The following is a 27,098-nucleotide window of genomic DNA, read 5'->3' as shown; positions in this document are numbered from 1 at the left end:
CTTCATTGTAAATTTTGATTAACAATAATATTTTATAAGAATAGTTTTTGGATATAGGACAAATATAATTAAGCCAGTCTTGGAATATATTTATTGTTATGGTGTAAGTAAATGATGTTATGGAGTGTGGCTTCTTTATGGCCAGTTTGATCTATTTTATTTTTTCTCTGAAAAATATTGTACTAGTTTGACCTAATAATAAAAAAAATAATGAAAAAATCCTTTATAACAGGTATATTTATTTAAAAAACTTCTATCACATCTATCACAAGGGCCACATCTATCACAAAACGTTTTCGATCTAAGTAGATCATCTGTGCTGTTACAGACAAATCACATGCTAAACCATCAAAAGCCACATGCTGAGCCTTGGGTAAAAACCCTTTAAATGTTAACAAAATGTGTTACAATGACATTATTATTGAAAAATCCAAGTGATGAATAAAAATCCGTAAGGCCTTTGGCTCCTATGGCGCCCCAAAAGGCACTTGGGTTGCTTAATTGACAATATGTCTTCACATTAAGGACGGTGAGTAGCAATAGCAACTGAAAATGAGGTTTTTGAGTTGCTAATTGATGAACATTTTCAGTTGCTACTGCTACTCACCTTCCTTAATGTGAAGACATATTGTCAATTAAGCAAACCACGTCCCTTGTGGGGGGTCATAGGATGCCAAAGGCCACATCTTACGGATTTTTATCCATCACTTGGATTTTTCAATAAAAATGTTGTAACACATTTTGTTAATATTTAAAGCAACACTTTAAAGGGTTTTTACCCATGTATTTTTGGTGGCTCAGCATGTGATTTGCCTGTGTCAGCACTGATGATGATCTATGTAGATCGAAAACGTTCTGTGATAGATGTGGCCCTTTGAGTGTTTTTTAAATAAATGTACCTTTTATAAAGGATTTTGTCATTAATTTTTTTTGTGGTTATTGGTAGGTATACAGCTACAAGAAATTTTTCATTGTGTATTTTATAATAATAAACATACTGATTTTTTTTTCAGGACAGTCCGACGACAGAAGACATTCTATTCTATATAGGATTAGTTAAGTTAAATAACCTTAGTGTAGCTTATATTCTAGTATGGATTGGACCAGAATTTCTAATGATGATCACTCTGTTGGCTGTTTTCTTTGCTTTGAGAAAGATCAATCCTGTAGAAGAAGTGGTTGTACAAAGTGAAACCGGAACAGTCGATATCACCCTGAAACCTCAACAAAAGACAGACTATACACAATACTTCGTGGCAGTAGGTGAGATATATTATGTGAATTAATTATATTTTTACGAGGCGTACATTAACCCTTTCACTGCGCATGACACGAATCCGTGCAAGACTGAGTGTTCAGATAATGCGCATAGCACCACGGGCGCCCATATAAAAATTTTAGGCGGGGCCAGACGTGAAGATGTTGCACATTATTTTGTATACTTTGGATAAGCATATATAGTTCAAAGTACGCGAAAAGCTAGGGGGGCACGGCCCCCACCTGCCCATGGGTATGGCCGATCATCCATCCATCCATCCAATGGCACTACAGCCCAAATCGAGCCTTGGCCTCCTTCAACAAGCTTCTCCAATCATTTCGATTTACCGCTGTTCTTTTCCATGAACGCGTTCCCAGGAAGTTCCTGGCATCCTCATCGACTTCGTCTTCCCATCTCTTTTTAGGTCTTCCAACAGGTCTTTTTCCCTGCATTCTTGCATTTAGCAGTTTTCTGGGGATTCTATTCTCATGCATGCGGACCACGTGCCCTGCCCACCGTAATCTCTGCAGTTTAGTGTATTGTGCTATAGTTGGTTCGCAATATTGCTCGTATATTTCTCTATTGTACCTAATCCGCCAGTTGTTATTTTCACTTATTGGGCCCAGTATCCTACGTAATATTTTTCTTTCAAACACATCTAATGCATTGGCAGATTTCTGTGTCACCACCCATGTTTCACAGCCATAACTTACTATGGGCCTGATTATTGTTTTATAGACCCGGAGTTTTGTTTTCCGGTGTACGTCTCGCGATTTATTTGCCAGCACAAGCCTTCTATTTATTTCCGGTTCTTCTTCATTGCTTGCGACCAGATCCATTCCTAGGTACGTGAATCTATTCACATGTTCTATATCGTCAATAAAGTGTTGTTGCGCCGGTCTATCTGATCTGGTTTGTATGAGTAGTTTTGTTTTATTTGTATTTATTGCTAGCCCTACTGCTTCTGCACTCTGTTTCAACTCAACGTAGGTTTCTTCCGCTGCATTCTTTGTTCTGCTCATTATGTTTATATCATCTGCGTATGCTGCTAATTGGGTAGATTTGTTTGTAAGTATGTTATTTCCGCTCACCGTCAACCGTCTAATTACATATTCAAGAACAAGATTAAAAAGCGTTGGAGCCAGTCCGTCGCCTTGTTTCAGTCCTTGCGTTATCGTAAACGCATCAGTGATCTGTCCTTGAATACATAACTGTGCTTCTGTTTCTGTCATTGTCATTTGCACTAATCGTATTAATTTTGATGGTATGCCAAATTCTTTCAAAATATTAGGTAGAATTGTTCTATCTATTGAATCATAGGCTTGTTTAAAATCTACAAAGAGATTGTAAACGTCCATGTCATATTCCCATGCTTTGGCTAGTATTTGTTTAACTGTAAATAGTTGGTCAATCGTAGATCTATTTTGCCTAAACCCTGCTTAATATTCCCCGATGATTTTTTTCGTAGGAGGTTGAAGTCTTCGATTAAGGATGAATAGGGCAGATTATACTTTTCTTCCATTGTTGGGGATTTCTTCTTCTATCCATATCTCTCATATTAGCTGGTACATCTGTTGTGTCAAATTTCTTCCTCCTTGCTTGAGTAGTTCTGCCGGTATTTTATCTATTCCCGGTGATTTATGGCTTTTTTGTATGTGGATTGCCGTTTGGACCTCCTCTAGCGTTGGGGGTCTAGTTAATTCATTTTCTTCTCCATCTTCCCCCAGCTCTTGTTGTTGTACCTCCTGCCGTGCCTGCTGCTGCCTCTGTTGTTGTAATGGTGGTTGTGCTCCTTTGTTTAATACTTCCTTATGTCGTATGGCCGACCATGCATGGCACGAATCCGTGACACACGCACATTAAACTTCCTTTGCCAGTAAAAATTTTTTTTTATTACTTATTAAATTAACAATGCACCTAGTCCTAAGACTAACCAGCATTTTACATTTAACTTAATCTACTACTGTACTGTCCAAGGTATTCCCAACGGTTCACCTTGGAATTTAATAATTATTGTTGCACACATCACTGTTGTGGCTGGGTTCACTGCCCGAATTTAAACTGACACTGACATTTATAGATTTATCACTATCACACAAGTTCAAAAGGTTTGGTGCGTTTGAGTCTGCGGACTAGGTCTTGATTATCTAAAAGTTCTAACACTTCCCTGTTTGTATGGTTGTGGAGTCGGTTTTCGTTACCCTTGGAAATCTTCTTTATTTCTTCTTTAATTGTTGTTATACGAAATTCCCGATGTAGGTCTTTGTTGCGGATATACCATGGAGCGTTGATTATGTTTCTTAGTATTCGGTTTTGGACTCTTTAGAGACAAGCATAGTTACTCTCACTCATATAGCCCCATATCTGTAAACCATAGGACCATACTGGTTGGAGCATTTGTTTGTAAACTAATACTTTGTTTTTGATTGTAAGTTGTGAGCTTCTACCTAATAACCAATATAACTTCTTGTATTTCAGTTTTAGTTCTTTAGTTTTCTTTCTGATATGTTCCTGTCACTTTAATTTGCTATAAATGTAGCCCTAGGTATTTAACTGTTTTCTTGTACAGAACCATGTTATTGTTTATTCTAACTGGGTGACTTTTTTTTTTGTAAGTGAAATCGATATGGGCAGATTTCCTTCATTAATTCTTTTGGAAGGTTGGATTCACGAAAGATTTGTGCGGATGTGCGCTCAAACCATCTCGTAAGGTCTTTCAGTCGCGAGTTCTGGTGTCTTCTTACTGATCTTTTACCCTGTACTTTACCTTTCAATAAGATTCGAAGTAATTCACATCTGTCACCTCTCAACACATGACGCAAGAAGTATTCTATTTTTCTTTCTTTGATTATTCGTAGTAATTATTTTTGTTTAACCATGCGCCGAAGTAGGTAGGTACCTCATTGTTAGTAATTTTTTGTATCCATGAAATTCTCAGCATCTGTCTGTTTAAGTATTTCAAAGTGTTTCAAAGGCATCTATGCTTTTTTTCTGTTTCAGAGTCTGTTGTCCAAATTTCACAGCCATGCAGCAAGATAGAAAAAACCTAACCTCTGATCATTCGGATTCTGAGCTACAGACTAAGGTCTGATCTTGTAAAAAATGTTTTCATGTTCATGAGTGTTTTCCTCGCTTGTTCGATTCTTGACAGGATTAATTTTTTTTTTTGACTATACTGCTAATTGACATTTGCTTCCACATATTTTACGGAAGTTACCTGCTCGATTATTTGTCCCTTGGCATACAAATGTACGTTTATACTCTGGGCTAATTAGCAAAATACAAGGAAAAGTTATTTACCAGCAATTTTATTGCTGGAATCGAATCTTATTATTGTATGTATTAATAATATAGGTATGCAAAGTCCGCAGATAGTGTTTATAAACAAAATAAAAAAAAAACAAAATAAACTTTTTTTATAAACAAAATGGCGCCCGAAAATCGTGTTTTTTTCAATTTTTGCTCTATAACTCCAAAGATTTTAACTTTACACCAAAAATACCTATTATATACAAGAAATGGACATGTTAACAGTATTTATTCAATTATATTTTATGACAGTGACAACATTATATTAATCTAGAAACATAAAAACATTAGTAACTAAGGTAGATATTAGTAGCCTTAGATCTTAACTACTAAATATATAACAGTCCTCCGCCCCAATTCCCAACTACAAGACTAGAGGTGCTGGCAGCAGCTGATCTAAGTGACGTTTCCAAAGTAGACCATCATCTGTTCGTATTTCATAATGTAAGTAACCTATGCGTCTGATTACCTTTCCAAATACCCATCGTTGATCACTGCAGTATTTTCTAGCCTGAACTCTGTCTCCCAAGGCAAATTCCCTACCAGGTGTAGGCCTGTCTGATGGAAAGGAAGTTGTGTGTTTGCAAGGTTTTCTTAACATTGCATGAAGATCCGTTCTAATTTCTCGTCCGAACATAAGCTCATACGGGGTGAAACCGTTAACACCTGGTGTACGACGTAAACGTGTTCGTACTTTAAATAGTTTATCAGTTAAGCTATTGCTCTCCCCCGCTAAGCTGCGCAGGGTCCTTTTTATAGTTTGTACAAATCGTTCTGCTTGACCGTTCGTTGCTGGGTGATATGGAGCAATAGTTCTATGGGTGATACCGCAATTGGATAGAAATTTGTTAAATTCTGCTGAAACAAATTGTCGGCCGTTGTCAGATACTAGCACATATGGATTTCCGAACGTGGCAAATATTTTTCTTAGCGTTTGTATACACCACGAGCTAGTTGTTACCTTTATAGATATAATTTCCACCCATTTTGTATATGCATCTACCACAATGAATAGTTGAGAACCAGAAATTGGTCCAGCGAAGTCAATATGGATTCTTTGCCAGGGACCTGTGGGCTCTTCCCAGTGATGTAAATGTGTCTTTGCTGGTTCATTTTGTTCTAAACGGTATGATCTACATGATTTCACTTTTTCTTCAATATCTTTATCAATATTTTTCCAGTAGACATGACTGCGTGCTAGTTGTTTCATCTTTAATATACCAATATGTCCCGCGTGCAGTTCGTTAAGAATAAATTTACGAAATTTATGTGGTATTACGACCCTTGTTCCTCTTAAAATACAGTCATCTTGTAAAGTAAATTCATTGTCTTTGTATCCATATTGTTTCAGAGATTGACCTGTTCTTAGTGCTTTAATTATTTTCTGTAATTCGATATCATTTTCTGTCTCCTTAGCGATTATATCTGGGCTAATTTCTAATATCTGAATTTGTTGTATTTGGTATAAGCCATGTTGATCTACTTCATATGTATTTGTGTTCTCAACAGGAAACCGCGACAAGAAGTCTGCGTTAGCATTTTTTGTGCTTGTTCTGTACTGTATATCATAATCAAATCCAGATAAAAAATGAGCATAATGAAAAAGTCTCATTGTACTCAGTTCTGGTAGATTATGGTGGGGATGAAAGATTGATGTTAACGGTTTGTGGTCAGTAATCAGAGTAAATTTTCGCCCATAGCAAAAATGAAAAAATTTCTTTATACCCCAGTATATCGCAGTCGCTTCCTTATCAATCTGACTGTATTTCTTTTCGGCATTGGTTAAGGTTCTTTACGCAAAAGCTATCGGTCTTTCTGAGCCGTCTTCAACTATGTGTGAAAGGACTGCTCCAAGTCCTGTTGGTGAAGCATCCGTGGCTATGATTAGAGGTTTTCTCGGGTCGAAATGTGTTAATACGTTTTCACTTGCCATTTCCGTTTTAATTCTGTTAAAACTTTCTTCGCATTTCACAGTCCAGGTAAACTTGTTATCTTTCTTCAAGAGTTGATTTAGAGGATTTGATATAGATGCAAGATTAGCAATAAATTTGTTGTAGTAATTAGCCATACCCAGAAAAGTTCGCAATTCGTTTATATTAGAAGGCCGTTCCATACCTATTATAGCTTTAATTTTGTCTTTGTTCTTATGGAGCCCATCTTTATCAATTTTATGTCCTAAATAGTTTATGTTCTTTTTAAAAAATTGACATTTTTCTTTATTCACCCGTAGGTTATTTTCTTTTAACTTGGTAAGTACCTCTCTTAATCTTAGTAATAGCTGGTCTTCTGTTGATCCTTGAATTATTATATCATCAAAAAAACATTGTACGCCTTCTAAACCTTTAAGTAAATTATCCATGAATCTTTGCCATAAACTGGGAGCTACTTTTACACCAAACATCAGTCTGTTTACTTTGTATGTTCCCATATGAGTGCTTAAAGTTTGTATTTGGGCGCTGTCTTCGTCCATCTCCATATTAAGGTAAGCTTGTTTAATATCTAATGTGCAAAATAATTTACCCCCATTCATTTTGGCAAAAATATCTTCTATGATAGGTATCGGGTATTTTTCGTCTTTAATAACTCTATTTAAAGTTATTTTGTAATCGGCACATAGTCTGATACTCCCATTAGGTTTAACAATAGGTACAATGGGTGTACCCCAATTACTATGGTCGATTTTTGTTATAATACCTTCAGAACTTAGCCGTTCTATTTCTGCTTCTACTTTCGATTTTAAAGCGTATGGAATTCTTCTAGACTTAATGAAAATTGGTTGTGTATTTTCCTGTAAGTTTAAACGAGCTTTGAAATTTGGTATTTTTCCTAGGTCTGACCTAAATACTGATGTTGCAAATTCTTCAAGAAGTTGGTCTAATTTGGGTATTTCAACAGTTTGTAGTCTTCGTACATCTGCCAATTCAATATTTATTTCTTTCATCCAGTTGCGTCCGCATAAAGGATCAACGTCCTTAGCTATAATGTATAATTTGCTGAAGAAGGTTTGGTTTTTGTAGTTACATTTAACATAAGCAACTCCAGTAGGTTTGATTACTTCTCCTGTGTAAGTTCTTAATATTAAGTCTGTTTTAAAAATTTTCTTTGGAATGTTCAGTTGTTTGTACAATTTTAGTGATATAAGAGACAGTGTAGCCCCTGTATCAAATTCCATAGTAACTGGCCTATTTTCAATACTGATTGTAATTGTATATTTTTCAGATCGTTCATCCTTAACAAGGTTTATTTCGCCGATAGACTCTTCACTTGTATTACTGGTACAATCATTAATCTGGAGTGCATTGTTTCTTTTTAAACAAACGTTTGCTAGGTGTCCCTCTATTTGACATTTGTGGCAAGTTCTTTTAATGGCCCAACATTCGTTGGACCTATGATCTGGTTGTCCACATCTGAAACATTTTCCCCTTAAGTCTTTTAATGTTATATTATCATGTTTTTTCTTGTAAGTACATGATCTTTGAGGGATCTTTTTTTTTACAGATGTCGATAATTTGTTTACCTTTTCAATTTCATTACGTATGTCTGTAGATATTTTATTGTTTTCTATTTTTCCCATTTCAATTGATGTAGCTATCTGAACTAATTTTGAGAATGTGTGTATTTCTCTGTCTTGCAGAATTTTTATTCGAATTTCGCTGTCATGCAATCCTCTGATAAACTGTAACGATAAAAATCCATCTATTGTGGACTTATAACAATTCTGGCATTTAAATTCACAGTTAGAAGCAAGTTTCTTGAGTTCTGCAGCTATGTTGCAACAGTTTCATTTTGTCGTTGTAAATGTGTAACAAATTTATGTTGTTGAGCCCACAAACTAGGTTTAGGATCAATAAAGTCATCAAGTAGTTTAATTAATTCTTCAAAGCTTTTATTTATTGGATCCTCCGGAGAACAAAGATTATGTAAAGTATCATAAAGTTGTGGAGAGATCGTAGATAATAGAAAGTAAATTTTACTTTGCTCATCTGTGATGTTATTTAATAGGAAAAATACCGTCAATCTCCTTGTAAAGTTATTAATTGTTTCTGTTTCTTGTAATGGTTGAAAATTAACTTTTGGTAATTGTATCTTATGGTCTATGTTTTGAATTTTCTTACTACATAAAACATCTTGGTCGTTTGATCCATTTTTCTTTCGCAAAATTAGGAGTTTGGTCTTTATCACTGTATATTTTTCTTCAAATTCAAATCTTTCTTGTGTTTCTTGTTCTATATCTGCGTCTTCAGTTTCTTGTTCGATATCACATTGTATATTTTGAAATTTCTTTATGGTTTCGTCTAACGTATGTAATCTGGATTCAATTTCTTCGTTTGTGATTTCTCGTTCATGTAAACAGTTTTCAGTTTTTGTCAGAGTGCCTCGTAAACAGGCTCGTACTTTTTTTAGCTTTTTAATGTCCATTCTACTAATCTCGTCGCCAATATTATATACAAGAAATGGACATGTTAACAGTATTTATTCAATTATATTTTATGACAGTGACAACATTATATTAATCTAGAAACATAAAAACATTAGTAACTAAGGTAGATATTAGTAGCCTTAGATCTTAACTACTAAATATATAACAATACCCAAATAAAAATTCACCGCAATTAAATTCTGCATAGAGACGTGTTTTTCCCGATTCACTTCGACGAAAACTTTCCCCGGAAAAAGCGGGTTTTTCCAACAAAATCTTTAATTTTCAACTAAAATTTTAGATAAGTAATTGTTAATCAATAATTAAATAACTTGGTAGTGTAAAAGACCTTTTCATATAGATTATAATTCCAGAAGCCGATGGAAATTGAATGAACAGTTTAGCAACAATTGAATTTTTAATTAAGAATTTACGGTCGCTATAATAACGACAATAATTATGATGCATAAGAATAACTATGATTTTTTCATAAAAAGACACTATACCTATCTAATGTACTTACTTTACAGAATTGAAATTTGACTATTTAAGCGGTCTCAGGAATATTTTAAAATTATAAACAACTTTTTGGCTTATAAACAAATAGAATATCTCGGGAAATATTAAACTAAATTAAATTGTGAAAACGGTATTCGAAAAACAGCGGCAGGACGCTTCTTTTAAAAGAAAAAACGTTTAATTATGACGAGTGGTTCCTGAGATACAACCGGTCAAAGTTGACCGGAATTTATGGTAAAGATATAAACAATAGGATCATAATTTTCAAACCATCACCTTTTTATTTTTGTCCTCTTTCTCCACACCAATTTTCATATCCTTAAAATACTCATAACATATATTATTATAATAAAAACTATCGATAATACGTATGAAAATTGCCAAAAATAGCTAAATTCCAATCAAAAATTAGGTTGGAGAAAATGTAACCCTCAAAGTTCAAAATCGGTATACGTTAAAAAAATGCATTTTCTCGGCTTCCCATGGAGCAGTTTCCTTCATTCTTTTTTTGTTCCCTAATAACTCGAGTAGAGCCATCGAACTAACTCATTATTAAATGTCAAACTTGCTTTTGTTTTGTTATAATAGATTCATTTATTTATAAGAACAGAAAACTACATATTTTTTCCAGTTGTAGGCTTTTTTTTAGATAAACTTACTACAAGTGTACCTTTTAAAGTTAAAAACATAAATATTCTCATTTGAAAGCTGTATAATTATTTAAACAATTTTTATTTAAACAAATTAAAATTTTGTGTTATAATAAATAAATTAATTTATTATAACAAAACAAAAGCAAGTCTGACATTTAATAATGCATTAGTTCGATGGCTCTACTCGAGTTACTTGGAAACAAAAAAAGAATGAAGGAAATTGCTCCATGGGAAGCCGAGAAAATGCATTTTTTTAACGTATACCGATTTTGAACTTTGAGGGTTACATTTTCTCCAACCTAATTTTTGATTGGAATTTTGCTATTTTTGGCAATTTTCACACGTATTATCGATAGTTTTTATTATAATAATATATGTTATGAGTATTTTAAGGATATGAAAATTGGTGTGGAGAAAGAGGACAAAAATAAAAAGGTGATGGTTTGAAAATTATGATCCTATTGTTTATATCTTTGCCGTAAATTCCGGTCAACTTTCACCGGTTGTATCTCAGGAACCACTCGTCGTAATTAAACGTTTTTTCTTTTAAAAGAAGCGTCCTGCCGCTGTTTTTCGAATACCGTTTTCACAATTTAATTTAGTTTAATATTTCCTGAGATATTCTATTTGTTTATAAGCCAAAAAATTGTTTATAATTTTAAAATATTCCTGAGGCCGCTTACATAGTCCAATTTCAATTTTGTAAAGTACATTAGATAGGTATAGTATCTTTTTATGAAAAAATCATAATTATTCTTATGCATCGTAATTATTGTCGTTATTATAGCGACCGTAAATTTTTAATTAACAATTCAGTTGTTGCTAAACTGTTCATTCAATTTCCATCGGCTTCTGGAATTATAATCTATACAAAAAGGGCTTTTACATTACCAAGTTATTTAATTATTGATTAACAATTACTTATCTAAAAGTTTCCTTGAAAATTAAAGATTTTGTTGGAAAAACCCGCTTTTTCCGGGGAAAGTTTCCGTCGAAGTAAATCGGAAAAAACACGTCTCTATACAGAATTTAATTGCGGTGAATTTTTATTTGAGTATTTTTGGTGTAAAGTTAAAATCTTTGGAGTTATAGAGCAAAAATTGAAAAAAACACGATTTTTGGGCGCCATTTTGTTTATAAAAAAAGTAGCACACTATCTGCGGACTTTGCATACCTATATTATTAATATATACAATCATCAGATTCGATTCCAGCAATAAAATTGCTGGTAAATAACTTTTCCCAAAAATGGCATATTCTCCGATAATCTATTATTGGTGTCTTTGAAAATACTAAAATTTTTCATGACTTTCAAACATTTCGCTATGACCAACTACTGAATTTATTATATTTTGTAGTTCTTGTGAGTTGTTTGCTATTAGAACGCTATCATCAGCGTACCTGATGTCTATACTATGCTGGTTCCGTTAATCTTGATTCCACCTTCGACCTCGCCTCGTTAAATGCTTCTCTGAATGTAGAGTCCGACTACAGATTAAATAATGGCGGTGATAAGACGCAACCCTGTCGCAATTCTCTTTTTTAGTTATTTTTTTAAATGTTACTTTAATATAAGTAGTGTTTTGTACCATATTGATCTACCTATTGTTGATTATTGTTTTTTTTTCAGGTCGCTATGTAACATTGATAATGTTATGCTTAGCAGGAATTTTAAGACCGTCAGTAGAAGGAGGAGTATATTATTTGCTATTTTTAGCAATGGCGACGTGGTGGGCGTGCTATAAACAATTGAAACGAGGATTTGCCATTGTTTTACGATGTCTTATTCCTTTCGTTCTTCTGCATCTGTGTGCTTTATACATAATTAATTTCAAGTATATTCAAACTTATCTTCCAGAAGATGGTCCGTATGCGAGGTATGAAAAAAGTTTATTAGGTCTTGTTAAAATATCGAAAATTTAGTGAATTATGCCACTAAGACCGTTAAAAAATCGAAAGAAGCCGGTTTCACCAAAAACAAATAAAACTTGAATAGTTATTGGTCTAATAAAATGCACGCCGCTGTTAATTATTTGTTGAATAAGTTCTGTAGCGCCTTTCGCAGTGACTTTGCAGAAGGAGAAACATAGGGCTATGTAAATCTTACGGAACCTTGTAGCTCAGTGTTGCCGGTTTTATTATTTTTAATATTTTTAACTAATTCCTATATACAGTAGACTCGCGATTATCCGAGGTAACTGGGACCGTGACTACCTCGGATACGGAAAAACTCGGTTAACACTGAGATTGGTTATATTGATAGAAAAACACGTACATAATCATAACTGTGGATATTTTAATGACAAAATTAATACAGTACTGACTATAAAAGATAAAAACATTTACCTTATCAATATTACTGTTTAAAAAAGTCTTTGATTTTGCAAAATCTTTATTTATTTTTTTTTTTTGATTTTGAGGCAGCGATATTGCCAAGGTTGAAAATTGTAACTCACCTGTTATGACTTTTGCCTCGGTTAACCGAGGGGCTCGGACGACCGAGACTCGGATAATCGCGAGTCTACTGTACTATGAAAGGTATTTATACGATATTAACGATATAGTATTTGAATTTTATAATTAGCCTGTGATCAATATTTAACTAAAAATCCATTGTCTATTTTTCTTTGCTCATACGTAAATTACTCTGATATAATTAGTACGATTTAAGTGCATGCATTGTAAAAACATTTTAATTGACTGCAGCATATGTAAGTAATTTAAATTAGATTTTTAAACTTGATAAAAATAATAAACTTAAAGATAAAACCCATAACTAAATTAAAATTCATGGTGACGTTTCAATTATTACTTTAATCATCGTCAGAATAATAAGTTTCTTGAGCGGATGCTTTAAAATAATTTTAAAGGAACAAACAATAATTAATGAAAACGTAAAAATGACATTGACAATCATTGGATTAAGTCAATAATTTCAAACACGCCATGTCTTGTTGCGTGTTTAAGGGTGGCTTCAAAAGAAATATGGATAATGCCTCCTTGATGCTGAGTTCCGTTGGAGAACTTGCATGACCAATGATTGAGAAGTCCTTACGACTAATAGGGTGGTCAGAATCAGTCATATGTTGGAATACCACTTCCTAAGTGAGGAGTGACACCTAAGTGTTCGCAACATCTGACATTAAAGTGACGTCGAGTCTTCCCGACGTACGTAGCCGCACAGCTACTACATTTGAATTGGTATATAATGTTAGATGCGAGATCACTAGGAATCATGTCTTTCACATGGAAACGAGATCCTATTCTTTCCAAAGTCGTGAAAGCAAATCTTAATTCTATAGAGGGAAATGCTTTTTTAGTTGTTCTACGGATGTTGCGTCGGATTTGTAAGCTGTGGTAACCAGTATATGGAAGTTTGATATAGATCTTTTCTTTGATTTCTTCTACTTTGCTGTTTGGTTGGAATTTGTTATTGAAAAAACGTCTGATGTATCTTTCTAAGAAGTTCAACGAAAAACCATTTTTACTTAAGATCACCTTTATGTTTTCTAACTCTTCATGTAGGAATTGCCAGGTTGAACAGATAGTGAAAACGCAGTGAACAAGTATATTGATTAAACTTGTTTTGTATTTGTTGCGAATGAAGCTATCTGCGTTTATATACAGGCCGGTGAAGGTTGGTTTTCTATATATTGAAGTGGAAAAACCTGAAGGTGATCTGAAAATTTGCTTTCACGACTTTGGAAAGAATAGGATCTCGTTTCCATGTGAAAGACATGATTCCTAGTGATCTTGCATCTAACATTATATACCAATTCAAATGTAGTAGCTGTGCAGCTACGTACGTCGGGAAGACTCGACGTCACTTTAATGTCAGATGTTGCGAACACTTAGGTGTCACTCCTCACTTAGGAAGACGATCAAGAACAATTCCAAATTCAGCGGTATTCCAACATATGACTGATTCTGACCACCCTATTAGTCGTAAGGACTTCTCAATCATTGGTCATGCAAGTTCTCCAACGGAACTCAGCATCAAGGAGGCATTATCCATATTTCTTTTGAAGCCACCCTTAAACACGCAACAAGACATGGCGTGTTTGAAATTATTGACTTAACCCAATGATTGTCAATGTCATTTTTACGTTTTCATTAATTATTGTTTGTTCCTTTAAAATTATTTTAAAGCATCCGCTCAAGAAACTTATTATTCTGACGATGATTAAAGTAATAATTGAAACGTCACCATGAATTTTAATTTAGTTATGGGTTTTATCTTTAAGTTTATTATTTTTATCAAGTTTAATGGTGTGTCCTTATCTACATACATTATATTTTTAACCTAATATTATTTGGTTTTGGCGAATTAAGGTTATTCTTACGATGAATAACTTCGACATGTTCGTAATTACATAAATAACATACATATTTACAATTTCACTTTACATTTTAACAATTAGGTACTACTATTGAATCTATTTTAAACTTAAATTAAATGGGTGTTTAATATGTTCGAGTACTGCTGATAAACTAAATGAAGTAAGGTATTATACAGGCGTAGAACAGACAACACTGTTCTTCATAAAATTCTGTACTGCAAAGTGAACGCGAAATGCAGTATAGTGTAATGACATATTTTCCACCAACTCTACTCGTTGGTGAAAGCACACTGCATTTAAAAGAAAAGAAAAGATGGTTCAGATTTGATTACAGTACAGAGCCTCTACTATGTGCTTATACTTATTTCGAAATAACCGTTTCCTCATCGGAGCACCTGGGTAGCGGCACTGAACTGAAATCAAATCCTTTCATCCTTTCCGTACCAAAGATACTACTAGCACCATCTATGAATCAAACCTGCTGCTCCGATGAGGAAATAGTCCAGAAAGCCACTGCGCATCCGCTAGGAAAAATATTCTAATTCGGATTCTTTGCACAATCTTACTCAAAAAGGACTCCTTTTAACAAATTTGCATGTTGCCAGGACCAAAAAGTGGTCAAAAATTTTTTAAACGTTTTTTTTTTTGTTTTTTTCCTAAAATTATTTTTTTGCACGGAAAAAAGTTTTTTTAGGTTTTTTGGATCATTCCAAAGAGAAAAGGTCTTTAGTGACTTTTCTCTAAAAATGATAGTTTTTGACATATAAGCGATTAAAAATTGAAAAATTGCGAAATCGGCCATTTTTAACCCTCAAAAACTATGTGAAAAGCTGAAAATTTGAATGTTGCCAAGGTAGGTATTGTCCTTTTCATGATCATTTTTCAGTGCGTAACAAATGATAGGAAAAAGGGTAAGTCCGTGATAATACACATTTTTGACATTTATTCTAACATGACATTTTAGTTAAATCTGACAGTTGTCACATTTTATTTTTAATTTGGAATAAAAACAAATCAAATGCGTTTCTTGCATTTATAAAATGGTATTTTCTTTGATTTGGATAGTCTTATAAATTATACAGGTTATATTTGTAATATTATCTAATTAAAAAAATATTATTTTTTTTATTGCGCCATCTATCGACAACTAGAATAATCACCGAACTAGAATAATTACCAAAGTAATCAACGACGTGCCTTTTTTTCTGTCATATACAATTTAATACGTTAGAAATAAATCGAAAAACTGTGACGCACTGAAAGATGATCATGAGAAATAGAATAGATATTCTTTAAACATCGATTGATGAAATCCCGAAGAGTTTTTTGCAATACAATATTTGAAACTCCTTTGTTTTTTAATTGCTAATCAAGCGTGCACGACACTATTTTCCACCGACAGTATGGTGCAAATGAAAGGAATAAATTCGTTATTTCGTAAACCGGTGACTTTAAGGAAAAATCCCGAAACAGGTCGATTTTTATTTTTAAGTTATGATATTGTGGCATATATGGTATACTAGTGACGTCATCCATCTGGACGTGATGACGTAATCGATGATTTTTTTAAATGAGAATAGGGGTCGTGTGCTAGCTCATTTGAAAGGTTCTTCAATTCAAAAAGAAGTAGAAGGACACCCTGTATAAAAAATTATGTAAATGTTTACATTACTTGATAGAGAATTAAAGAACCTTTCAAACGAGCTACCACACGACCCCTATTCTCATTTAAAAAATCATCGATTACGTCATCACGCCCAGACGGATGACGTCACTAGTATACCATATATGCCACAATATCATAACTTAAAAATAAAAATCGACCTGTTTCGGGATTTTTCCTTAAAGTCGCCGATTTTCGAAATAACGAATTTATTCCTTTCATTTGCACCATACTGTCGGTGGAAAATAGTGTAGCGCACGCTGGATTCGCAATTAAAAAACAAAGGAGTTTTGAATATTGTATTGCAAAAAACTCTTCGGGATTTCATCAATCGATGTTTAAAGAATATCTACCTACCTTGGCAACATTCAAATTTTCAGTTTTTCACATAGTCTTTGAGGGTTAAAAATGGCCGATTTCGCAATTTTTCAATTTTTAATCGCTTATATGTCAAAAACTATCATTTTTAGAAAAAAGTCACTAAAGACCTTTTCTGTTTGGAATGATCCAAAAAACCTAAAAAAAAACTTTTTTCCATGCAATAAAAATAATTTTAGGAAAAAAACAAAAAAAACGTTTAAAAAATTTTTGACCACCTTTTGGTCCTGGCAAACATGGAAATTTGTTAAAAGGAGTCCTTTTTGAGTAAGATTGTGCAAAAAATCCGAATTAGAATATTTTGCCTAGAGGATGCGCAGTGGCTTTCTGGACTAAAACGGTTATTCCGAAATACGTATAAGCACATAGTAGAGGCTCTGTACTGTAATAAAATGTGAACCATCTTTTCTTTTCTTTTAGTTTATACTTTATTCACCTTCGGTGGATATTAAAGGAAATAGTTAGCTAAAATTATTATCACAGTGAATGACAGGACGTGAAATGCAATTTAGATTTCCCTTGTCGAGTATTTCGCCACTCTGTTATGCTTTATTTTTCCAACGTAAAAAGCTCAGAGTATAAATAATTTCGAATTTTATTTCCAGACTTTTAGACTTTTGATTCATAGATGGTACTAGTATCATCTTTGGTAATTATTTTGATAATTACCCGGAAAGGATGAAAGAATTTTATTTCAGTTCAGTGCCTCTATCCAGATGCTCCGATGAGGAAACGGTTATTTCGAAATACGTATAAGCACATAGTAGAGGCTCTGTACTGTAATCAAATCTGAACCATCTTTTCGTTTCTTTTAGTTTATACTTCATTCACCTTTGGTGGATATTAAAGGAAATAGTTCGCTAAAATATTATCACGGTGAATGGCAGGACGTGAAATGCAATTTAGATTTCCCTTGTCGTGTATTTCGCCACTCTTATGCTTTATTTTTCCAACTTAAAAAGCTCAGAGGATAAATAATTCCGAATTTTATTTCCTGACTTATTAGACTTTTGATTCACACTGCATTTATTTACCTATTTCATATATACATAACCTTATAATCTTTATTATAGGTTGATCTCCTTTGATTACTAAAAATGGACAGAAAACGTGAAATGACCAAAAATTATTTAGGAGGGCAAAGTAAAATCTGATTTCAATAATCGAGAAAGGGTACCCCCGTTTAGATAGACAAACTGCCCTCATTCCCAGAATTCAATTTCATTTTTTCATTTTTCATTTCAATTTCAATGTTATCAAAAACTAGTCATAATTTTTTTTCAGATTTTTCAGTAAGGTGCTCCACCGTCAAAAATCCGAAAAACTTTGTTTTTTAGGGGTTTTTCGGGATTTTATAGAGTTCAAAATAGACGAATCAAGGTTTTTTATAGGTTATGAATAATTTAAGGTAACTGAGTTCTTTGAGACATTCAAAAATGGGAGAAACACATTCATCATACCCCAAAAAGGTGGGGGTTTGCACGCGTCTCTCCCATTTTTGAATGTCCCAAAGGACTGAGTTACTTTAAATTATATACAGGGTGATTCAGTAAGAATGTCCAATCTTTGAGATGTAGATTCTAGACCTCAAAATATTAAGATTTAACCCAAATCATTTAAATAAAATGTGGCTCGTTACTGAGTTACAGGGTAGGGTGTTTTATTTAAAAATTTAATAACTATTTTTACCCAGGGCTTTAAAACTACATATTTGACATATCCTTGTCATACTTGGCAGAAAATATAGGTACTGTACATCCTACTAAATTATGGTAAATAAACTTTTTTGGCTACTACCAGAGGCGTACGACAGGGGAAAGTGAATGGTTGACCCTTCCCAAATTCTACGCCACTGGCGAAATTGCTATTTTAGCACAATATTTCGATTTTCCAATATTTTCTATGTAAGTAATATACTCTTCATTCGTAACGTTAAAGTAGTTTTCGAGATATTTGAAGTAGAAAATGAAACGGCATAGCTATTTTGATTAATGTATTGTGCTCCTTCATTTTTAACTTTAAATATCTCGAAAACTAATGATTTTTAGAAAGTATTGGAGAATCGAAAAATTGCAATAAAATAGTAATTCCGCCAGTGGCGTAGAATGTGGGAAGGGTCAACCATTCACTTTCCCCTGTCGTACGCCTCTGGTACTAGCCAGAAAGTTTTATTTAACATATTTTAGTAGGTTGTACAGTATCTACACTATCTGCTAAGGATATGTCAAATACTTTTAAAATACTGGATACAAATAGTTAATATTTATGTAATAGGATGTTTGATTTAAAAATTTAAAAATTATTTGTACCCAGTACTTTAAAAGTATTTGAAATCGCCGTATCATACTTGCCAAAAAGTGTAGGTACTGCACACCTTACTAATTTATGTTAAATAAACGTTTCTGGCTATTATCAGAGGTGTACAGGGGAAAATGAATGGTTGAACCTTCCCAAATTCTACGCCACTGATGGAATTGCCATTTCAGCATAATTTTTAGATTCTACAATACTTTCTATGCAAATAATATACTCTTTATTCGTATCGATAAAATCATTAGTTTTCGAGATATTTGAAGTTAAAAATGAAGGGGCACAATACATTAATTAAACTAACTAGTTTCATTTTCAACTTCAAATATCTCGAAAACTAATGACCTTAACGTTACGAATGAAGAGTATATTAAAATCTTGAATGGGTTGCATGTGAGAGTTCATTTTAAATGAAGTAAAAGTCAGACTTACTCTCAATCTTTATTATAACTTCCGAAGACCGGTTTCGCTCTTTAAACTTTGTAGAGCATCTTCAGGTCAAAGGTAACAAGTTACAAAATGCTACAAATAAAAACCAGAATTAGCACATTGTCTGGTTGTAAAAGATGCTAAAGATCCATATGATCAAGCCAATGTTGAATAACATACATAAAAGTAGCGAAATAGCATACCAATGCACATGCAAGCATTCATGGGGGTGGTGGTACAAAACTTCCCTCAAACGCGACAACATGCGCAGAAGTATGCTATACATAATCATGCAATCATAACGTGTCGTACTTACATTCGGATACAAGGTGCCATCAACTCAGTTTTCATTATCATGATGTTTCTTTTAAAGTTATGTTAACGGGATATGGTGGAATAGACGGGCGATGCAGCAAAGGTAAACAAATCTATGGGAATTAGGAGTTCTTGAGGGTGATGAGATAGTTGGTGCAAGTTAACCAGCAAATCTATGTCTGTTGTTATGTTTGTGTAAATCAAATTAGTGAATGACTTTTTTACAATTTTAATGTGTGTTGATTTTGTTGGAGAACTGTATTCTCCACCCAAAATAAACTCTATTTCACCAACAACAAATTTCCGCGCCGCCTCTGTAACAACCATAAAATAATTCCATTACGCAGTGAAAGCTTCCAAGAATGTTAATCTCCGCCCTCTCTTTTACCCAAAGCACCCAACGGAAATTTTTGTTAACGGGATGAAAGAGCGGGGTGCAACAGTCAGTCAACTATCAACACTCATTAAGAACGTACGCAAAAACCTCTTTTCATTTACGCTTTTTCGAAGAGAATTCTTCACGCCGCAATTAGCAAAAAGCCGGTACAAAGTGTAAATATATGTGTAGTGGCGTCTTTCACGGATAAGTTGTTAACTCAATTGTTCACATGTAAAATTCTATTTCTTGCCCCTTTTCAACTTCATAACAGTCATAGCAAAATAGAAAGTGTTTTATTTACATTAACAATTCAACAGGCCAGAATTACAGCATCTTACGGTTCATTAAAAGTTCTCCTCTTAGCTATCGAAGGCTTAGCGACACATTGAACTTACTGCAAGTGCAAAACGCTGGAAAGAGACATTGGAACTACTCCAAACTCTCCATGGAGGAATGTTGAACACCGGCGTCCCTCCAGATTTTAAAGATTTTATTTTATTTTATTTTAATTTAATTTTATCTATATTTATATGTATATTAAAGAATTCTATTTATTATTAATGTAAGATTGACAACGTTTGGATCGTAAATGTATTGAGTAATTATTGTGTATGTTAGAATTTGATTGTGCAGTTGTAAAATGATTATTTTAAGGTCAAAACCAGATCTGTGACGTGTACTGCTCGTGTGGGACTATTGTTCTAATAAGAGGAGTAGGGTGATCGAAAGCTTATTAATTGTAGTTAAAATGCCATATCGGCAGTCAAATAATAAATAGCAATACAAAGTAAAAAGGTGGATTTAAATTAAATTAAAAAAATTAAAACAGCAATGTAGGCAAACAAAACATTACAATTTAATAGTGGAGAATTGGAATAGAAATTAAATAGAAATATAACTGTATTAGGAAGTAATTGTTTGTGAATAACAACTATGTTTTAAGTGATATAAGCTATGGATAGATATTAATAAACTATTGAACCAGATAATGGAAATTGGTAGTAAATTATACTTTCTTGGTATACCTACATTGTGCTATAAATTTGTCAATAAATAAATACTTGAGTATTAAAAATATATAAATAAATACTCAAGTATTTATTTATTGACAAATTTATAGCACAATGTAGGTATATTGTGAGCGACAAGGTCTATGCGAAATGTTAAAACCCAACCTGTGATAATCCGGTATTGATACCTATTGTAACACAAACCCCCAGAGAGACATTACAGAGTTGTACTAACCTGTATCCAACATTCAAATAAAATTACCGAAGAAATGTTAAATTTTAAATAATTAGTTTGTTTAAATGATTTTACAAATTGATCTTAACAATGGTTTTTAGCAGTAAACAATCTCGCAATATAGTATTAAAAAAATACTTGAGTTCATCCTTTTTTTTTAATTTAGGACTGGCAAAATAACAGCTATTTGTATAACAAGGAAGCAAAGTGCTACTTTTCCTCCCGAGAATGAAGTTTACTTCATTCAAGAATCATTCAAGGGAGGAAAAGTACAACTTTGCTCCCTACAATCAGGTCAGGAAATTAATACTTTCGGTAGAGGTATCTAGGTGGAAAAATATTTTTCAGTTACGAAAATAAGTAGACATTTTGTTTTGTGGGTTCGTCAATGAACACTATTTATCGATATACACAAAATAAAGTAAAACTTATTCCAAATCATCGTCATTAAATATTTTTGTAAAATTTTATCAAAAATATGATGTCTTTGTTTATAACATTTAAAAATAATTAAGAGAAATTCCTGCGGTTGACCTGAATACAAATTTACAAACAATTTTATATTTCCGGTAATTGCTAAGTACTTAGTAAGTGCATTTTCGTAGAATCATTAAATGGGGCGGGATCATTGTCACAATATTTAAATAACGGAATTAGTCATTCTTAAGCAGTATATTTTGTGGTTCTTTCAGCCAGAGTTTGTCGAAAAAAGTGTTGTGATATATTTAATACTTAATAGGTATATTTTCGTAGAATAAATAAATGCGGCGGGATCATTGTCACAATTAAATATTTAAATAACGGAATTAGTCATTCTTAAGCAGTATATTTTGTGATTCTTTGAGCCAGAGTTTGTTGAAAAAAGCGCGTTGTGATATACAATTTAGTATTTATCAAAGAACAATATGTGGCGGCCATGGGAAAGTGATATGCATTTACCTGACGAAAATGAACCTACGGATAATTTAGAAGATGAAGATGAAAGTGCGGGGTCAAGTACTCAGCAAAGGAAGAATTTGTGTGTAGCTGAGCAAAATATGGTGTTAGATGTATTTGACGGACTTTCTAAAAAAATGAACAGATATGAAGCTGTTAAGCAAACAGCGATATTAACCAAAATTTCTTGTGCAACAGTGTACCGTTTAATAAAGACAGGTTCGAAAAGTAGAAAAACAAGAAAGGATTTGGGAAGCTCTAAAAAAATTCAACCTCACCTCTTGGAACCTATTAGTGAGACAATATATAATATGTATGCAGCTAAAATTATGCCTAACCTAAACAATATCATGGCAAAATTAAAAGAAAAACATATGGTTCATGATTGTTCCACAAAGACTCTGGGACGATTTTTGACCAAAAATGGTTTTAAATATAAAACTGTCAATAAGAGACAAACCATAATGGAAAGTAGCCGCCTAATAAAATGGAGGAATGAATATATCGAAAAAATTTTACAATACCGCAGTGAGTGTCGAGAAATTTATTATCTGGACGAGACTTGGTTTGATTCCCACGAAACGATAGATAAAGCCTGGACAAACGGTTTAAGCAAATGCCAAATAGATGTACCCCATTCTAAAGGCAAGCGAATTTGCATATTACATTGCGGAGGACAACATGGATGGGTGAACGATGCGTTATTGTTGAGTTCCAAAAGTATTAAAGACAGTTCTCTAGACTACCACCAAGACATCGAAGGGACGCTTTTTGAATCGTGGTTTGAGAATACATTACTCCCAAATTTAAAAGCAAATAGCGTGATTGTTATGGACAATGCATCATATCACTCCAGATGCATTAAAAAAATTCCAACCAAACAGAGTAGAAAGGATGAAATTCAAGAATTTTTAATAGCCGAAGACCTATATTTTGAGGATCATTACACCAAAGATCAACTAATTCAGGTTCTTCATACAAAAGTCGTAACTAAAGAACATATTGTAGATAAATTAGCCACTAACAATGGACATACGGTTTTAAGATTACCTCCATATTACTGTGTGTTGAATCCCATAGAATTGCTATGGGCTCAGTTAAAAAACCATATCCGGAGGAACAACACATCTCCAAAAGATGCCCAAAGTGTTGTCGAACTAATAAAAACGGAGTTCAAAAATATCAGTGCTCAAAACTGGCAAAATGCTATAGAACATGTAAAGAAGATTGAAAAGGATTACATGAAAAATGTCCCAGCCTTGAAGAAAATTATTATTAATTTGGATGAGAGTGATGAAGAGAACGATAATGACGATGAGTTGGAATAACTTTTAAATCCAACTGGAAGATCCCAAATGAATGTGAATTTTCGAAGTGGCTAGTATATCATTTAATTTATGATAGTAAAAAGACCAATGGGTAACTTTTTGTGGCATCACATGTGACATGTAAGTAAATAAGAACCATTTTTTTCATACCTGTAAGTCTAATTTTAACCTGTTTTACTTTAACTTATGATGGTGTCATGTCCCCCAAAAGCTTTTTCCATGTAACAACGACGACTTTCGTTGCACAGTTTTTTACTTTTTTACAAAATATATACCTTTTACAAAAAATTTTGTACTTTTATTGTGAACAAATTTTACTTCTTTTATATAGTGATGTCCTAAAATAACGGATAAATTCATTTTCTACCTAAATTATAAGCGCATACGAAAAATCCTCAAATATACACAAGAATACACTTTCTCAATAAAATCATTTAACTACCTTCTTAACCCCCCAATGGTTAGCTACCCCTTTAAAGAGTTTAAATGAAGGCGTGTGATACGGGGTTTAAGATGGTTTTCAATTCTCTATTCAGAAATGTAATATTTTTATTTCTTACATAAAAAAGTCCTCGACTAAAATAGTTGTCACGATTGACTAGTATATTAGTTATCTGGTTGACAAAAAAGTAACATCGAATCTTTTTAAACATTTAGGTAAATGTCTCAAAAAGTAGCTATTATCCTTATGGGGTTAAGGGGGTATTTGAACGATTTTATTGAGAACGTATATTTTTGTGTGTAAAAATTGACCTGGTTCAGGAGTTTTCATCTACTTTATAATTATGTAGAAATTATATTTATCCGTTACTTTAGGACCTGGCTGTATAATATATTAATATTCAGTGTTCATTGACGAACTTGTTAAAAACCGAAGTACGGTTAATAAAAAAACTTGTAAATCCACCAAAGCAAAATTTTTATTATCGTAACTGAAAAAATATTTTATTTTGACAATCTTAATTTTGGAAAAAGGGTGAAGGTAAATTTTTCTAAATACTATATATAATACGAGGTAGTTTACTTAAAAAATAATCAGTATATCGATCAATTGGAAAAAACATTTAAGTACACAAATTATATAATAACTCGAAATTCAACACTTTTTCCGATAATTTTATTAGAATGTTGGATACAACTCTGTAAATGTCTCTCGGGGGGTCTGTATTACAACAGTTATCAATAGATACTTATTACCGGATTACCATTAAGCCGGGTTTTAACATTTCTCATAGATCGTGTCCCTCACACCAAGAAAGTATAATTTACTACCAATTTCCATTATCTGGTTCAATAGTTTATTAATATCTATCCATAGCTTATATCACTTAAAACATAGTTGTTATTCACAAACAATTACTTCCTAATACAGTTATATTTCTATTTAATTTCTATTCCAATTCTCCACTATTAAATTGTAATGTTTTGTTTGCCTACATTGCTGTTTTAATTTTTTTAATTTAATTTAAATCCACCTTTTTACTTTGTATTGCTATTTATTATTTGACTGCCGATATGGCATTTTAACTACAATTAATAAGCTTTCGATCACCCTACTCCTCTTATTAGAACAATAGTCCCACACGAGCAGTACACGTCACAGATCTGGTTTTGACCTTAAAATAATCATTTTACAACTGCACAATCAAATTCTAACATACACAATAATTACTCAATACATTTACGATCCAAACGTTGTCAATCTTACATTAATAATAAATAGAATTCTTTAATATACTGTTATATTTCTATTTGATATGAAAATTAAATTTTGATAATTATAAACAGAATTCAATTTAATATAAAATATTTTCAATTTTCTCAACCACGGGCATATAAATTTAAAACAACCTGTATACAACAAATTGTTATATTTAATTTTAAGAAGTGATTAAATAAGACTCAAGTGAAATCGATAATAGGCCATTATCGTTTGTTCGCGGAAGGATCGATCATTAGCCGATGCTAAATAAGACTAAGTGGAAATAGAGAGTAGGTCATTAAAATTTGTATATAGTAGAAAGTAATTTTAGAATGGGAATTAACTATTTTCTTTGAAATCCATTAAGCATATTTAGAAAGTTTAAAAATTGGTTTTGAGGAATACTGCGAATGAGAGTTGGTGGTGGAAGTTTGATTTGTGAATCTGGAAGGGATATTTAGAAAGCAGGGGAATGAATGACAAATAGAGATCAGAATGTTTTGAGCTGTCGAGAAGTGAAGTCGAGTAGTAGACGGTAGTGTACGGAGAGTGAGAAAGCCTGTGTAGTTCCGTGAGTGTGAAGTATCTATCGTAGAACGAGAGGTAGGCCAGGTTGAGAGTAAAAGAACCTCCTTGAGCCAAGAGTTCCCGGTAGCTGATTGCAGTTTCGAAAAAGGTAGAACACAGCATCACGACAGAAGCAGGAAACGAGAGCTATACGAGCTATTTTCAGAGGAGAACATTACTGGAAGCCAGGACGAGGTTTGGATTGCAGCCAAGGATAGCAGGAAACGGGTCTTGTGTGAAGACATTCTCAGTGCACCAGAAAAAGGTCAGTCTCATTTGTTTGGACATGAATGTATGGGTTTTTCGTAGTAAATACCACATTTAAAATTGAAGAAACATAATCAATAATATCAGAAAAGCTTCATCAAACTTAAATAGAATTGTTGCTCATAAATCATAATAGTTAAATGTTAATAAAAACTTTCAATTGGAAATCAAAAGAAAATAAGATTCCCATGTGTAAATGTTATGTTTAAGAAAAATAAGATATAGCAAATATTAAGCAGTGATTGCCATTTAAATAAAATAAACAATATTTTGATTACAATTGTAACCCATATGTGTTATTATTTTACTCTTTTCTTTCCTATCCCGATTAGGAACCATTAAGAAATACTTAGAAGCCACGTATGTAAGTAATTAATTTTATAAAAAGCCCTGAGATTGAAAACATATTGATATGTGATCTGGTAAATTAATTAGATTATTAAAAAGACTAAGTTTTCACTCTAATGGCATATAAAACAACATAATGCTATTCTACATCCCACCAGAATGAAAACAATGGGAACCTTCTCTGGTTACACCTCCGAGGCTTCTACAATTTGCAAGCCATACGGATGCTGAGACAAAGGAAGATGAGGGAATTCTACAATTTACAATTCGCGTCCCATCTGCTCAGCGCGGTAAAGTTCCAACGAGAATGGTTCCCTTCATACTCCAATCAGAGTAAATGTAAATCAAAAATGAATAACCATTTTCAATTTCGTTGCAAAACGAAAATACAGCCGAACCATATTCTAGTCCAATCAGAGAGTGCAGCAAGCACCTCTACCGGTTTCGAAACTTATTAGTCTCTCATCAGGAGGCACATATGCTGCTCTCTCTGATCCAACCAAAACAAACCCCCAGCGTGCAGTCCCGGATTGCAACGAACGAAATGGTATAGATGCCCTACCGGCAACTGCTAGCAAAAAGACTAAGTTTTCACTCTAATGGCATATAAAACAACATAATGCTATTCTACATCCCACCAGAATGAAAACAATGGGAACCTTCTCTGGTTACACCTCCGAGGCTTCTACAATTTGCAAGCCATACGGATGCTGAGACAAAGGAAGATGAGGG

The 27,098-nt window shown here is 33.2% G+C and overlaps 1 protein-coding gene across 17 annotated transcripts in view; it reads left to right on the top strand.

Annotated features, from left to right (window-relative positions):
• LOC114324805 (piezo-type mechanosensitive ion channel component) overlaps nucleotides 1-27,098 on the top strand; it is a 369,243-nt gene that overhangs the window by 101,388 nt on the left and 240,757 nt on the right. For all 17 annotated transcript variants that reach the window (XM_028272670.2, XM_028272668.2, XM_028272666.2 and 14 more), the window contains exons 4-5: nucleotides 1,014-1,263; nucleotides 11,790-12,036. In XM_028272670.2, the coding sequence (XP_028128471.1) occupies nucleotides 1,014-1,263; nucleotides 11,790-12,036 (497 nt within the window). The remainder of the gene's footprint in view (nucleotides 1-1,013; nucleotides 1,264-11,789; nucleotides 12,037-27,098) is intronic.

The sequence above is a fragment of the Diabrotica virgifera genome, chromosome 4 (assembly GCF_917563875.1).
Source record: "Diabrotica virgifera virgifera chromosome 4, PGI_DIABVI_V3a".
NCBI lineage: Eukaryota > Metazoa > Arthropoda > Insecta > Coleoptera > Chrysomelidae > Diabrotica > Diabrotica virgifera.
The sequence above is the reverse complement of the archived record's forward strand: the minus strand, read 5'-3'. Positions and strand labels throughout refer to the sequence as shown.